At 47.2% G+C, this 15,661-nt stretch overlaps 2 protein-coding genes across 2 annotated transcripts in view; both read right to left on the reverse strand.

Moving 5' to 3' along the window:
* The window catches only part of LOC119811420 (40S ribosomal protein S27-like), a 33,738-nt gene extending 25,150 nt beyond the window's left edge, over window positions 1-8,588 (reverse strand). The window contains exon 1 of the mRNA XM_042054870.1: window positions 8,441-8,588. Coding sequence (XP_041910804.1) covers window positions 8,441-8,588 — 148 coding nt within the window. The remainder of the gene's footprint in view (window positions 1-8,440) is intronic.
* Window positions 8,589-14,580: 5,992 nt separating this feature from the next.
* On the reverse strand, window positions 14,581-14,908 carry LOC119811057 (guanine nucleotide-binding protein G(I)/G(S)/G(O) subunit gamma-5-like). Its single transcript, XM_038324624.1, has one exon. It carries the CDS (start codon window positions 14,906-14,908, stop codon window positions 14,702-14,704), a length of 207 nt encoding a protein of 68 aa, XP_038180552.1. The 3' UTR covers window positions 14,581-14,701.
* Window positions 14,909-15,661: the final 753 nt, after the last annotated feature.

The following is a 15,661-nucleotide window of genomic DNA, read 5'->3' on the forward strand; positions in this document are numbered from 1 at the left end:
GAATTCTGGGCACCTCAGATTTCAAAGCCCTCGCCCGCCCTAGGCATGATTCTTGAAGACTCTTAGGGGTAACTTGGTAGCTGGAAAAAGAGAAAAAAGGTCAAAGGAGACACTTGAGATTACCAAGGGTGCTGGAAGAGCGGTGATTGGCAGGAGCTGGAGGATCCGCCTAAGAAGAGGACCCCGTGAGCGGAATCAGAGGAGGAGGAGCCTGGCTGTGGAGTTGTGGGGGCGGACAACACGTTGCCTGCGGGCACAGCCTTCAGAGGTATTAATTAAACCCAGACCTGAGGTTGTTAACAGAGCTGTGGCAGCTTTTCATAGGAGTTGGGTTAATAACAATAACAATAAACAATTACGGGCCAGGAGACCTTATCTGGAGTTTTTCTTAGAGGTTGTACCAGTGAGTCTTTAATTTCCCCAGCCCCTTGGGGCCACCTTTCCTAGAAAGTAAATAAGGTTTGAGGATACCAATTGTCCTCGGTACCTGAGGATGCATCTGGAATCCCTAACTAGCCCTCAAGGCCTACTACCTTTGGTAAGGTGGCTTTGTTTATTTCTCAGGAATAATACCCGGGATTTCTTTTAAGATTTCATGAGGGCAGGGGAGCGGAGGCCTGGCTGGAGGAGACTGGAGTGGGGGCTGGCTCAGCCGCTCAGAGCACTGATTTTTCAGAGAACCAGGATTTGGTTCCCACCCCACCCCCCACCCACAGCAACTCACAGCCTCCGGCTAATTCCAGTTGCATGGTTTCTGACACCCTCTTCTGGTCTCCATGGATATCAGGCACTCATATGGCATACACACATACATACACACGCTCCAACATACTCGCAAAATAAAAAGAAATCTTAAAGAAAATAAAGGATCTCATGAGCCATTAGAGTATTTTGCATTGTTTACTCTCTGAAAGGATACTTGGAAGAGTGTGGAAATGTAGGCACCAACACAAGATACCTGGACAGCTTTGATGGGAAAACTGAAGGCTGCCTGAGAGCACTAGGCAGGACAGTTGGACAAGACCAGGACATATGTGGAGGAGGAGTTGGGGATGATGGATCAGCGGGGTGTGGGGGGATGCTAGACTAGATGAGGCATCTGTAATGGATCTTTGGGGAGAAGGCTTTGAGCAAACTTTCTTGTCAGTAGAGAGACCAACCTGGTAGATTCAAACCACAGCTGGTAACAACAGATCATATTCACCAATCCAATGCCTACCCCATAGGTGATAAGGGTTGACTTTATCCTAGACTGCAACGTAGAACATGCTTTGTACAGCATGCAGATGGATTGGCTGAATCAATTTTGGAAGATGGTCTTTCCGAGCAGTTCAGGTTGGGTTCCAACATGAAATCCTTCTGCCTCAGCCTCCCAGTTGTGGGGTCACACGTGTGTGCCACCGTGTCCATCTAGCACCTGTTTTCAAAAGAAAGCAGGGCAGCAACCTCAGTGTACTTCAACAGACCGGCTATCCTGAGGGCTCTTTAGATCCCAGGGAGCAAGACTGCAGCACCGCAGTAGTGAAGGAGCTTGTCTGTGTTTGTGGTGAAACACAGAGCTGGGCAGCAGAAGAGTCTGTGTCATGAGACAGGAGGGACCCACTCTTCTGACCACCACCCACCCAGAACCGTCATCTGCCTTCCCTCCTCTGGTTACCACCTAGAACTACTTGTAAAAGACACTGGAACTTTCTGGAATTGAATATCAATTTACCTTGTAAACTGCATCAGAGAACAAAGTGAAATGTTACTTGGTGATGCTAGGGAATGGGATGTTCTGGTTAATAAAATAACTGGTTAATAAAGCACTGTTTTGAACAGATAGTAATATTTGGAATATACTTACATTAAAATTACTCGTTTATCTGAAACCCAGATTTCAAAGGCTGTCTTCTGTTTTATTTGGGCAGCCCTGCCGATAGGCCAACCGCTAGATTTGCATCCATGGCAGTACTTAAGAGAGGAAATCAATAAGAGAAAGAGAACAAGGGGCTTCTTGGTTCCTTAGAAAGTGGGGACCAGAGATGCTCATATATGTGTAATGGCTTCTAGGAACCCAGAGCAGGTCACTCCCAAATCAGTCATGTATGTGATCACACGGGGTACCTGGCTGGGACATTACCGAGTCTTCAAGTGGCTGAATGTCAAGTTAAATAGTGTTGCAGAAATCTCGGGAGGGATTAAATAAATAAATTTAAATAAACAAGTATCATAGATGGTTGTGGCAGCTCATGTTGGTAATCCCAGCACTCAGGAGGCAGAGACAGGTGGATCTCTGTGAGTTCGAGGCCAGTCTGGTCTACAGAGCGAGTTCCAGGACAGCCAGGGCTATACAGAGAAACCCTGTCTCGAAACACCTCCCCACAGAAGGTATTTCCAGTTTACTGAATGGTTCCTCCTGTCCTAAGTCTAATCACTGTTACCCCATATAATCAAAATAACTAAGGCAAAGGTAAGTATCTCTCTTTTACAGACAAGAAAACTAAGGTATAGAGACCACAAGCAGGAAATGGCAAGGTCTCATTGTTCCTACACAGCAGAGGCAAGGGTGAACTGGGGTAGCCAGAGCCTGTAACTGTGATTTTCTTTCCCTAAGATTTTTTTTAATATGAATATGTGAGTCCATGTTTGTATATGCACCATACACATACCTGGTGCCCAGAAGAGGGTGACAGATCCCCTGGACCTGGAATTATAGCTGATGACTTACCGTATGGGTGCTCAGAATTGAACGCCAGTCCTCTGCAAGAGCAAACCACTGGGCCATCTCTCCAGTCCCCACACCATCTCTTTTAGCCACAGTGCTGTACCACCTGGCATCCCAAGCTCCTCCCAGATTTCTTTACCGGCTCCTGTCATGAGTAGAAGAGTGGTCCCCCAAAAGACCCACATCCCCTTCTCTGAACCTGCAAATATGTTACCTTACATTGCAAGAGGGCCTTTTCAAGGTGATTCAGTTAAGGGGTGTGGAGATTATACTGGATTCTCATGGGCCCAGCACTGTAAGAGTTCTTAGAGGTTGGACTCTGAGATGTAGTTAGGGAAGTCAGGGAAGCAGGATCGAAACCACGTGATCTGACTGTGAAGATGGACAAGGATGTGAGCTGAGGAATGTGGGCCTCCCTGAAAAGCACAAGTAGGCATGCTAGGACCCATTTCTCCCCATTTCTGACACAATGCTGTCCGCCTCAGCCCAGTGAGAATTCTGGTCTCCAGATGGGAAGGCAACACACGGGTGCTGCGTTCCGCTACCCGGTCTGTGGTGATTTACTAGCGCAGGCGCAGAAAATACATCCCACTCTCCACAGAAACCTGAACCATTTTGCGAGACGTTCCAGGACTTGCCCAAATGTGGGGTCAGCTTCACTGCCCCTGACTCCCTGTGCTGTACGTGTTGAATATCTCCAGCGTCTACAACCGGCCATGCTCTAAGCTTTTCCCCATATCACGCCTTCTGCCTGGAACACCCCATCCTTACCTGTTTCCCTGGCAGAGACTCACCCTTTACATTTCAACTCAAACGCTGCCTCCTTTGGGAAACCTCTTTCTCCCAGGGGGCTTTGGGCCACTTCCTCTGTAGTTTACTCAGGTAAAAACTGCCTGAATTCTAAGGGACTCTTTAGTCCCTCCCTGGATTGTAAACTACTTGAGAAGAACAGGATTCTTCTGTCGTTTTGGTATTCTTTAGCAGTCGTAAATAAAGGCTGCCGAGGGCTAGAGCTATTCCTTGACTATCAGTGTGCCATGGACCAGTGACGTGGTACTCCGACTCCATTTTCCCACCAGTAGAATGCCTTGGGTGAACTACTACTTTCCTTTCTAACAAGAGACGAGGTATAGGAGATGAGACAGTGAGTCAGTTTTAAGAAGAAAAGGCACTGGGCTGGGATGTAGTTCACGTGGCAGAGTACCTGTCTACATACACAAAGCCATGGGCTTGATCCCCAGGAGGGTATCAGCTAGGTGCCATGGTGCCCGCCTGTAATCCCAGCACTTAGGAAGTGGATGCAGGAGGATCAGAACTCATGAGAGCCTGTCTCAGAAGAAGGAGGAGGAGGAGGGAAAGGATGATGTCGAGGTGGTAGGGAAGATTATAATAATCTAATAGTCCCTGCTTCGTATACAACTTCCCTTCAAGTTCAGTCTCTTGGGCTGAGACATGAGTCTGGAGACAAGCCTCTCTACAAAGAGCCTTGTCTGCCCTGCTCCTTCCTTACCGTACCTCCAGCTTACCGTTTACCCTGGTCTTTAGTCTCAGGTGAGTTCTCCCATGTCCACAGGTGACAATCCTACAGAGGGCTTTCCCACATTCCTTGAATTCCCGGCTTCTTCCTAAGGTGCACACTACTATTTGCAACCACTTGGACTGCAGATTTCCCCATAGGTAATTGAACTGCACGGTATTGTGAAAGATGTCCTGCAACCTCCAGACTGCCCCCAGGGCTCTCCATGGTGCGTCTAAAGGCAGGGATTCTGTCTATCAGGAATTTAATTGATGTTGTATAATATGTTTCTCCACCCAAACAAGCTGTGGGCCTTGACTGCTCCGGCGGCTGCCTCTCAGTGCACATCCTCCCACATTTAATGAGAAGCAAAAGGAAAAGGGAAAAAAAAGGAAGAAGCTCCATCAAGTCCCACAATGACTCCTTCCTGGGCTTGGTGCTCTAAGAGACTCTGAAATAGTCTCGCTCTCTCACATTTACGCCCTGCCTGGGGAACCAAGACTCAGGCGAGTTATGCAGCTGGACAATATCAGGTGTGGTATAGTCAAATATATCAAATAACACAGCTTATGCAATGGAATTAGAATTCAGAGTGAGGAGAACTCAACCAGGGCTTGACAAGAGGGGGACGGTGGTATAAAGGACACGAAGTTGAGTTGAGGCACTGTAGAATAAATAAGAAAACGGTGCGACAGTGAACTAAAGAGGCTCCCAATGTAGGGGCTCGCTGCCAGGTTCCACAGGGAAGCAGAAAGGAAAAGGGGTGGAGCGGGGGAAGAGGAAAGAGGAAGAAGGGGAGAGCGGGAGGAACGGAGAGAAGGAAGGAAAGAAGGCAGGGATGGAGGGAGGCAAAGAGGGAAGGGTGAAGCAAGAGGAAAGGGAGAAAGAAGGAAAGAAGAAGAGAGGAAGGAAGACTGGGAGAGAATAAGGGAGACGGGAAAGGAAGGGACTATTCCCTTTTGAGGAACTTTTTAGAGAAAGGGTTTTTCGGTGTAGTCTTGAACTCACTCAGTAGACCAGGCTGCCCTTGAACTCACAGAGATCCGCCTGCCTCTGCCTCCCAAGCGCAGGGACTAAAGGCGTGCGTCACTGCCACCCAGCAGGACTCATCCTGACCTTTGGTGTGACCTGCTCTTTGATTTGGGAAACTCCACACTTAGGGCAGCATTTTTTTTTTTTTTTTTTTTTTTTTTGGTTTTTCGAGACAGGGTTTCTCTGTGGCTTTGGAGCCTGTCCTGGAACTAGCTCTTGTAGACCAGGCTGGTCTCGAACTCACAGAGATCCGCCTGCCTCTGCCTCCCGAGTGCTGGGATTAAAGGCATGCGCCACCACCGCCCGGCCTTAGGGCAGCATTTTGACCGTGTTATTTTCCACGCCTGTTTCACTGTATAGCCCCAAACACTTTCATGGCTGTCAGGCAAACCTCAAAAAAGAACGGCCTTCCTGCTGGCTTTCACGGGCACAGCAGCTTCTTTTCTGGCATTCTTGGGAGCTATCACAGTTTTGTGACCGGGAATTCTACCCCTTGGAGACAGTGCCACAAAGTTGCGGGGAGAGACCCAATTATGAGAGGACCCTAAAAGAGCACCAGGAGACTAGGCCAGCATGTTCTGTCTCCCATCTGCTTCCCAGTTACCACGTTCTTTCAAAATTATCCATATGGATGTTGATACTTAAGGAAATGAGAGCGAACAGCTCCAAAGGGTTCTTGCTTATGTTGATTTAGAGGAGCTGTGCCTTCAGAGCAGAGAATATTGAACATTTCATAGTTTGCCGTGTTGTCTGGGGCAGATAAGCAAAAAGGAGGAATTTGTAGCATCTTGCCTTGGTGAGACAGTTGGAAGACTTTTCTTCTGCTTATCGTGGTTATACACCCACCCCACATCAAACAACCGCAGGAGAGTTAGAATCTTCCTTCAAGGATAAGTCTCACACCGCACACAGGAGAGCCACCTACCATTGTAGCTAGAGCTAAGGAGAGGGGGTTTCTTTCCCCACGAGATGGCTGCCCTCTGGGTCAGGGCCTGGGTGCTGTTATTTCCTAACTGGGTGAAATGGTAAGGGCCTTCTGCAGCCCTTCATAACTTCCGTTGTTTGAAGGGTGTGTGGGCAAGGTGAGCCTGTGTATCAACATGATACACACATGTGTATCAATGCCAGACATCAACACTGTGTCTCCCTCAGTCACTCACCATCTTGGAGTTTGAAACAGGGTCTCTCTCTGAACCTAGAACTCACGGACTTGGCAGGACTGGCTGACCAGTAAACCCCAGACAGCCTCTGGGCTGTGCCTCTCCTGTGCTAGGATTATGATGTGGGCCTCCACATGTGGTTTCTTTACATGGAGGCTGGAGATTGAATTCAGGTCCTCACGCTTGTGTGGCAAGCATTTTACTATTCAAGCCCAGCCTCCGAAGGGCTTGTGTTTTGTTTTGTTTTGTTTCGATTTTTGTATTTTGTTTGTTTGTTTGGTTGGTTGGTTGGTTTTTTGAGACAGAGTTTCTCTATGTAGTCCTGGCTGTTCCGGAACTAGCTCTTGTAGACCTGGCTGGCCTCAAACTCAGAGATCCTCCTGCCTTTGCCTCCCGAGTGCTGGGATTAAAAGTGTCTGCCACCAGTAAGGGCTTGAGTTTTTAACACAGAAATTTTAGAGTCTAATTTCTGCCCCTGTGTCCTGTAGGATGCTGACTTCGGGCATGGAGAACAATGTGGTGCCTTCAGGACCGTGCCATGTGAACATCTCATTAGCACATTCTCCATTCCTCCCAGCAAGGCACTCTCTGTGAGGTGAAGAGATGAGGAGGGAAAGCTCTGTGAGACCATGGTGGGAGCACAGCAGGACTCGGAGAAGCCAGGGGCGCCGCTCTGTTGGGCTCTTCACTGCATTGTCGACATTAGTATCCATCCTCCCTGGTCAAGCATGGCCCTACTCCGTAGCAGGAGGCCCACCTTCCCATTAAAAGAACTACTTTAGTGACTATCATAGGACTTGGCCATAGCCTCTGTTCTGTACATATTTGTCAAATGAATTGGCTATAGATATGGAAAGGAGTCCTTGGAAAAGTTTCTGGTGGTGTTCAGATGTTGACTTTACTGATATTTGTGTGCTGTGAATGAGAAGGGACACTATTGGGGATCTGAAGGGACACTAATAGCAGTAAGAATGGAAACTTGCGGCAGAGCCCTGAAAACCCCCAGAAGCACATATTGTATCTAATTAACTTTGGGAAACTGTTGCGGGTTTTTTGGATCACGAGTAGGAGAAAGCAAGCGGGTAGAGGTCTTATAGGCAAAGGGGTGTGTTTGATAAGGTGGCGTCACAGTGAGTCTTATGGTGGTCTGACATGGTAGGATGCTCAAGGGATGACTTTCGTAGCTGAAGGATGGATGTTTTACCTGAGCGGGTGTCAAGACACCAGCAGCAGTTCTAGTGAAACTTGCTTTTCTGTGTGCGAAACTCCAGGGAATTAGCAAACTGGTGGCAGAGGGAGAGCAGGGACAGCCACTGCCAGGGAGGAAGGAGATGTCTCCAGGCTCAACTCAGGAGTGCTTCAAAGAGAAAGAGTTGTCTTTGTCCATCTAGAGAGCCTCCTGAGAGCAGAGAACGTATCTCAACGTATCTCATGTATTGCGCTATAGAGCCAAGTAGCCAGCCTTGCTCATGGTAGCTGGGTAATAAAAGCTAGCTTCAGGAACACACTGCAGGCAATGGCTCTGGGAGATGTGGGTCCGCGGAGCGATGGTGGAGGCTGCTGAAGCACTGTTTATCACCTTCTGTCCTCCAGCTCCCATAGCCTACTCGTTGACCCACTTCCTCCCTTTAAGCCAGAAGGGGTTTGCAGGGGCCGCTGCTCTTGAAGTGGCGTGTGTAAACGGTGAAGGGAGACGGGGCTCCAGTCTCCAGGCTATTGGACCACTCCCTTCCTTCCCCAGTGGGTGCCCAGTGGGCCGGAATCCACGTGTTTTGTAGGATTCCACTCAACCCGTACCTACTCATCAGCCTGCCATTCACATTCCCTTCCAGCCCTTCTCTCTTTCATCTCATCTCAGCAAGCAGAGACTCGTCGCCACTGCGAGCTGATGTTAACAAATGTGCACACAACACATGCAGGCTCACACAACACACGTGGACACACACACACTTTTCTCAGTCTATGATCCTTTGTCTGGCCTTTTGCTCCAGGGCCTGGCCCATCTTTATGAGATCTAGGCTCTACCTATCCCAGGATGCTGAATCTGGCCTCTGATGGACAGACCTGGGCATTCTGCACGTCTCCAGCCTTGCCTTCCCTTGGGGGCTTGCGGAAGATCCACCCATATGGCAGAACCTTCCAGAGAGACTTGAAACCAGGAGCCTGACCTCATGATGCCCGCAGCACCTGGCACAGAGGTTAAGAGCTCTGATGTCCTGGCCCCAGCCCAGTTCTCTCTTCTGGAATCCACACCTTTCCTGACTCTCCTCCAGCCCTACAAGATCAGCCCCAGCTTGGAGAGAATATGCCTGGCCTTAAGAAGGACAAGGGAAGGGAAGGGGAGGTCTCTGCTGAAGGACCTTGGCCAACTTATTCCTTGCTCGTGTGTCTCAGTTTCCCCAGGAGAAACTCTGCCCATGCGTCCTTGGTTACAAAGGATCTCAGAACTGCCAGAAACCCTAGTCATGTCGTGTTCCCTGGCTGCCGGGAGCCACCCGCCCCACCCCTTGCTAGCTGATGACGCCTGCCCAGCCAGGCAGGGTCCTGCAGGATGAAAGTTCCAAGAAACCCGAGCAGGAATAATGATAATCATCAACACTGACGGCGTCTCAGCCACCCGGGAATGCAGGGTCCCACGCCCTGTGCCTCACACCCCAGGACACGGCAAGGGCTCCCTTCCCTGCGTTTTATTGCAGCGATCCCACACTCTGCCATTCCCAGCCCAACCCATCGGAGTTTCCAACAGCTTCAGTCCAGTCACCAGCCTCATCCGCCACCCAGCTTCCATGGGAAGATTTGGCTTAAGAAGACCAAGCCAACAGTCGAGAAGGACGCCCAGTGCTTGGAACCTCCAGCTCCAGGCTTTCCCAGAGAAGCAATCCACCTGCCCTTGGCCCCGGGCTCTTTCCCACACACCCAGCTGTGTCTGGTCAGTACAAAGGCCAGCAGCCTTGCAAGAGTTGTCCATCTGAGTCTCTATTTCCGAGTAACTCACCGGCGGGCCCTAGACATGTTTTGTCTTGACTTTCATTCATCTAGAAACTTCCCAAGGCTTGTACTGGTCATGCGTGAGAAGAGAGGGTCTAGGTTGGGGGAGTATCTCTCATTTCCCACACACATTAGCAACCCCATTTCTCCCATATTCTGAAGTAACTACTCAGTTTGACCACCGGTGTCCCATGTTTCTCCATTTGTGAGACTGGTTCATTCTTTGGGAATGTCAGTATCTCCAGCTCTCCTTGATCAGATTCCCTGACCCTTCAAGGCCCAGCCTTGACTCATGACTCTGTCTGAACCCCATCCCACTTTGGTTCCTCTTCATCGGAACCTCTCAAGTCCCTATCCATCTGTGTCATCATGACCTGCACATCTTAACTTACCCACGGGTCCTCTGTGCCTTGGCATTTCCTCCGTGTGTGCTGGTACAAGACCTCACAGCCAAGGCATAAGCTCGGTGAACATGAGTTGGATAGAAACTGTGGAGAAGAATCATTTCTACCCTGTTAAATTCCTCACGCCAATGTACTTTTAAATGGGATGCATAATTATTTTTACTACAAAATGTAATTAGTGTGGAGAAACAGAAAGAAAGACAGGAACCCCACCCTAACTTTCTTGGCAGGTGGGCTCTAGGTACCTATACCTCAGTGAAAGTGAAGACTTCATCCCCATGGCTTTGACCTCTAGGCGGACACATGCAATGCTTTCTATGGCCAGTCATTGGCCCAGTTCATTATTGTCTAGAAGAAGGTGGGCTCTTCCTTCCAGAGAGAGGTGCCCTCTTTCGGCTCCATTTTCCTAAGCCCCAGCAGCCTCCATGCCCCCCCAGGACTCAGGCCACAGGGATCCCTAGATTCATCTGGCTGAGAGACCAAAAGGTGGAGTGCTCTAGACCCCTGGCCTAGATGTTCACTTGAACCCCTTGGAGGCACACCCCCCGCCAGCTGTTAGTGTTGTTAGGAATAGGAACAATAGCTCAGCACCGTCCTGTATTTACCTAATGCTTTTCTCCAGGGAGCTCAACTAATCTTTCCCTCATCTCCAGAAGGAAGGGAAAAGCTAAGGTGATGAAGGATGAGTGAGCCATTGCAGCCACACTCCCGAATACAAGAATCCTTTGTTCTGCAGGATACACACAACCCTTAGTGGTTCTGACGTGGAGGGCTGCGGAAAGGCAGCTCCTTCTCTGAGATCCAAGACCCACGATTGAAAAACTTCTGCTGAAATTAAAGCCTTTTTAAGGTGACAATCTCCCACATCAAGGTATTACATCTTGCTGTTGTTATTTTGAGACAGGGTCTCACTACATAGCCCTGGCTGTCCTGGAACTCACTATGGTTTTGAATTCATTGAGATTCACCTGCCTCCACTTCCCAAGCTCTGGGATTAAGGGAATGTGCCACTATACTTAGCTAAGGTATTATATCTTATCAGCAATAGCATTTGAACATTAACCCTCAATATATAAACATATATTTATAATTATATAATTTATAACATATAATTAATGTGTGTGTGTATTCAAAAGTTATACGTTTCTGTGCTTGTTAGTAGAGGCTAAAGGAGGACATCGGGAATCCTGTTCAATCACTCTCCACTGTATTCCCTCCCTCGAGACAAGGTTCTCTCACTGAACCTGGAGAGCTAGGCTGGTAGGGAGCAAGTGCCAGTGATCCTCCTGTCTCCACACCCCAGCACTGGGGTTACAGGTCCATAGACTCAGTCACACTCAGCCTTTTACATAGTTGCTGGGATTCAAACTAAGGTCCTCATGCTTTCAAAGCGAATGTACTTACCCCAAATGAGCCTTGTGTAGCTCAGACTGGCTTCACACTTGCTACTGAGTGGAGGCTGGTGCAGAACTCCTGCTCCTCTTGCCTCCACCTCCCAAGGCATGCATCACACCTGGCTCAGTTATTTCTATAGTGTACACACAGCCTGCTACCACTAATATCTCAAGCCATAGTATGTATTTGAGGTCAGTCTCATTTTTTAACAATGGCACAATGGTACACTTCAAATTGTTCCCTTAATAATGGCAAAAATTATTTTGACCATCTTCCTGTTCCATGTGGATAACACATCATTTTAACATCATAATGGGACTATCGACAAAGACATATGAAGAAGAGGCTCAACTTTGTTCTTTCCTTCTTCCTCACTTTTTTCTTGCTCCTATCATGCTCCCTTCAGCTCCTATTATGCTCCCATCACGCGGCCTTCACGACCCCATCACGCTGCCTTCACGCCCCCATCAGCCTCCCATCACACCCCCATAACGTTCCCATCACGTTCTGATCACGTTCCCATCACGCTCCAATCACGCTCCCATCACACTCCCATCACGCTCCAATCACGCTCCCATCACACTCCCATCAAGTTTCCACCAAGCTCCCTTCACATTCCTATCACACTCCCATCTTTTATTGTTTTTTATTGAGCTATATGTTTTTCTTCGCTTCCCTCCCTTCCTATTCCTTCCCCCTCAACCCTCTCCCATGGTCCCCATGCTCCCAATTTACTCAGGAGATCTTGGTTTTTTTTCTACTTGCCATGTATATTAGGTCCATGTATGTCTCCCTTAGGGTCCTCATTGTTGTCTAGGTTGGTTCTCTGGGATTGTGATTTGTAGGCTGGTTTTCTTGCTTTATGTCTAAAAGCCACTTATGAGTGAGTACATACGATACTTGTCTTTCTGGGTCTGGGTTACCTCATTCAATATGTTGTTTTCTAGATCCATCCATTTGCCCACAAATTTTAAGATGTCATTGAGTGTGTGTGTGTGTGTGTGTGTGTTTCTGCCGTGTAGTACTCCATTGTGTAAATGTACCACATTTTCCTTATCCATTCTTTGGTCGAGGGCCATTTAGGTTGTTTCAGGTTCTGGCTATGACAAACAAAGCTGCTATGAACATAGTTGAGCATATGTCCTTGTGGTACAATTGCGCATCCTTTGGATATATACCCAAAAGTGGTATTGTTGAGTCTTGAGGTAGGCTGTTCCCTAATTTTCTGAGAAATTGCCACACTGACATCCAGCTTGCATTCCCACCAGCAATGCAGGAGTGTTCCCTTTCCCCCACAACCTCTCCAGCATAAGCTGTCATCAGTGTTTTTGATCTTGGGCATTCATACAGGTGTAAGATGGAATCTCAGAGTTGTTTTGATTTGCATTTCTCTGATGACTAAGGATATTGAGCATTTCCTTAAGTGTCTTTTAGCCATTTTAGATTCCTCTGTTGAGAGTTCTTTGTCCACTTTTTATTGGATTATTTTGTTTTTTTTTGATGACCAATTTCTTGAGTTCTTTGTATATTTTGGAGATCAGTCCTCTGTCTGATGTGGGGTTGGTGAAGATTTTTTTCCCATTCTGTAGTCTGCCGTTTTGTCTTGTTGACCGTGTCCTTTGCTTTACAGAAGCTTCTCAGTTTCAGGAGGTCCTATTTATTGTTTCTCTCAGTGTCTGTGCTACTGGGGTTATATTTAGGAAGTGGTTCCCTGTGCCAATTCACAGTGTACTTCCCACTTTCTCTTCTATGAGGTTGTGTGGTTGGCTTTATGTTGAGGTCTTTGATCCAGTTGGACTTGAGTTTTGTGCATGGTGATAGATACGGATCTATTTTCATCTTCTACATGTTGATATTCAGTTATGCCAGCACCATTTATTGAATTTGCTTTCTTTTTCCATTTTATATTTTTTGCTTCTTTGTCAAAAATCAGGTGTTAATAGGTGTGTGGATTGATTGATATCTGGGTCTTCAGTTCGGTTCCATTGGTCCTCCTGTCTGTTTTCATGTCAAGCTGTTTTCAGTACTATAGCTCTGTTGTAGAGTTTGAAATCAGGGATTGTGATGCCTCCAGAAGTTCCTTCATTGTACAGGATTGTTTTGGCTATTCTTGTGTTTTTGCTTTTCCTTATGAATTGAGTATTTTCTTTCGAGGTCTGTGAAGAATTTTGCTGGGATTTCGATGGGCATTGCATTGAATCTATAGATTGCTTTTGGTAAGATTGTCATTTTTACTATGCTAATTCTATCTACCCAAGAGCATGCAAGATCTTTCCATTTTCTGGTGTTTTCTTCAATTAACTTCTTTAAAAGATTTAAAGGTCTTCCACTTATTTGGTTAGAGTTACTCTGAGATATTTTATGCTATTAGTGGCTATTGTGAAGGGTGATGTTTCTCTGATTTCTTTCTCAGCCCATTTACCACTTGTGTAAAGGAGAGCTACTGATTTTTTGAGTTAATCTTGTATCCTGCTACATTACTGAGGGTGTTTATGAGTTGTAGAAGTTCCTTGGTAGAATTTTTTGGGGTCACTTATGTAAACTATCATATCATCAGCAAATAGTGAGAGTTTGACTTCTCTTCTGATTTGTATCCCCTTGATCTCCTTCTGTTTTCTTATTGCTTTAGCTAGAACCTCAAGAAGTATATTGAATAGATATGGAGAGATTGGACAATCTTGTCTAATTCCTGATTTCAGTCCTCATTTTTTTTTAATCTCTGCCTTTCATTTTTAAAAAGTGTTTATTCTGTGGTGGTGGTGGTGATGGTGGTGGTGGTGGTGGTGGTGGTGTGTGTGTGTGTGTGTGTGTGTGGTGTGCACACATGTCTGCAGGTCAAATGAGGTTTTGGGGTGGCTTCTACCACTGTCTAACTTATTCTTTTGAGACACGGTCCCTCACTGAACCTGGAGCTACGCTGGTGGCCAACAATTTCCAATGTCCCTCCTGTCTGGGTCCCTCACACACCAAGATTACAGGAGCCGACAACCACATCTACATCTTTTACACAGGGCAAGAGTTCTAAGCTCAGGACTCCAAGTAGTGCACATGCTCACCCACTAAGCCATCTCTCCAACCCTCCCTTCTTTTGCTTTTTCTTGTTGAGTGTGTACCTGTTATTGTGTGTTCAGGTACACACACATGTGGAGGAACTTTTTTTTTTGTATGCTGTTTTATTGTATACTACAGCCAGTGTATACAAAATAGTTAAACCCTCTATGAGTTCGAGGCCAGCCTGGTCTACAAGAGCTAGTTCCAGGACAGGCTCTAAAAAAGCTGCAGAGAAACCCTGTCTCGAAAAACCAAAAGAAAAAAAAAATAGTTAAACCTTGTGAAACAGAAATCCATGAAGATTCAGAGAGGTAGATGTTAAGGATTGACAAGTACAGACCGTGTGTATGGCACGTGTTAGAGAAGCTTCTGTACAGACTTCAGATCTAGTTCTCTTGAATATCCACTGGGTCATGAAAAGTCGTTTAAGAAACCTCAAGATAGCTGACTACAAAAAGGAGCAGACTTTCTGGGGTCTGAAGGGATTTGTACTGGAAGACACTCCGGTCAGCAGAGGGTCATGTTGAGCATTCTGCAGACAGAACTGTTTCGAGTCTGCAGCTGCCTGGGAAACCTTCACACGGTTGAGCCCGGTCTCCAGCCGGAGCTGCTGAACCACCTTCTTCATGGTGGCGACGCTAGAGGAACCCAACATGGCACTTGAGACAGCCGTGCCAACTCGTCGGTCCTGAGGGGTGGCAGGTCGCCGTGGAGGGGCTTTATGAAGGCCAATGTTTGACACTGGATGTCTTCCTTAGTCACTTTCCACCTTCTTTTTTGAGACAGGGTCTCTCTTAGACCTTGCTGATTCAGCTAGACTAGCCGGCCAAGAAAGTGCAGGATTCTCCTGTGCTGCCATAACTGGCTTTTTTTTATGAGTTCTGGGGATCAATTCAGGTCCCCAAGCTTGCCTGGTTAGTACATCTCCTCAACCATGGTTTGTACATCTCAACCTTTCTCTGTTTGTCTTTCCCTCCCTCTCCTCCTCCACTTTCCCCTCTTTGCTTTTAACAGGGTCTCATTATATAGCCCTGGCTGGCCTGAACCTTGTTGTGTAGACCAGGCTGGCCTCACACTTGTGTTCCTCTGCTTTTCCCAAGTGGTGAGAAACCGGGCATGCACCACTATGCCTGGCTTGCCATTTTCTCATGTGCTAGCATTTCCTGAGTTTAGATGATCTTTATCTGCAATTTTTTTTGGCAAGAATTTCTTTAAGGCATTTTTTCTATTTCGTAAAGTTTAACTTAGCACAAACCCAATGATAATACATATGCCATTTACGATGCAGCATATAAACGATAATGTTTGACCATCTTTCTGACTACAGTTATAGAACAAAGGAACCTTCTTGGCCCTGGGAAGCTTCCCATCTCCTCTCCCTGCGAGGCTTCATCTGCCATACAAAGCC

Source organism: Arvicola amphibius, chromosome 4, assembly GCF_903992535.2.
Source record: "Arvicola amphibius chromosome 4, mArvAmp1.2, whole genome shotgun sequence".
Lineage (NCBI taxonomy): Eukaryota > Metazoa > Chordata > Mammalia > Rodentia > Cricetidae > Arvicola > Arvicola amphibius.

Coding starts and splice junctions, on each gene's coding strand:
- LOC119811057 (XM_038324624.1), bottom strand. CDS start 14,908: ATGTTGGGTTCCTCTAGCGTCGCCACCATGAAGAAGGTGGTTCAGCAG.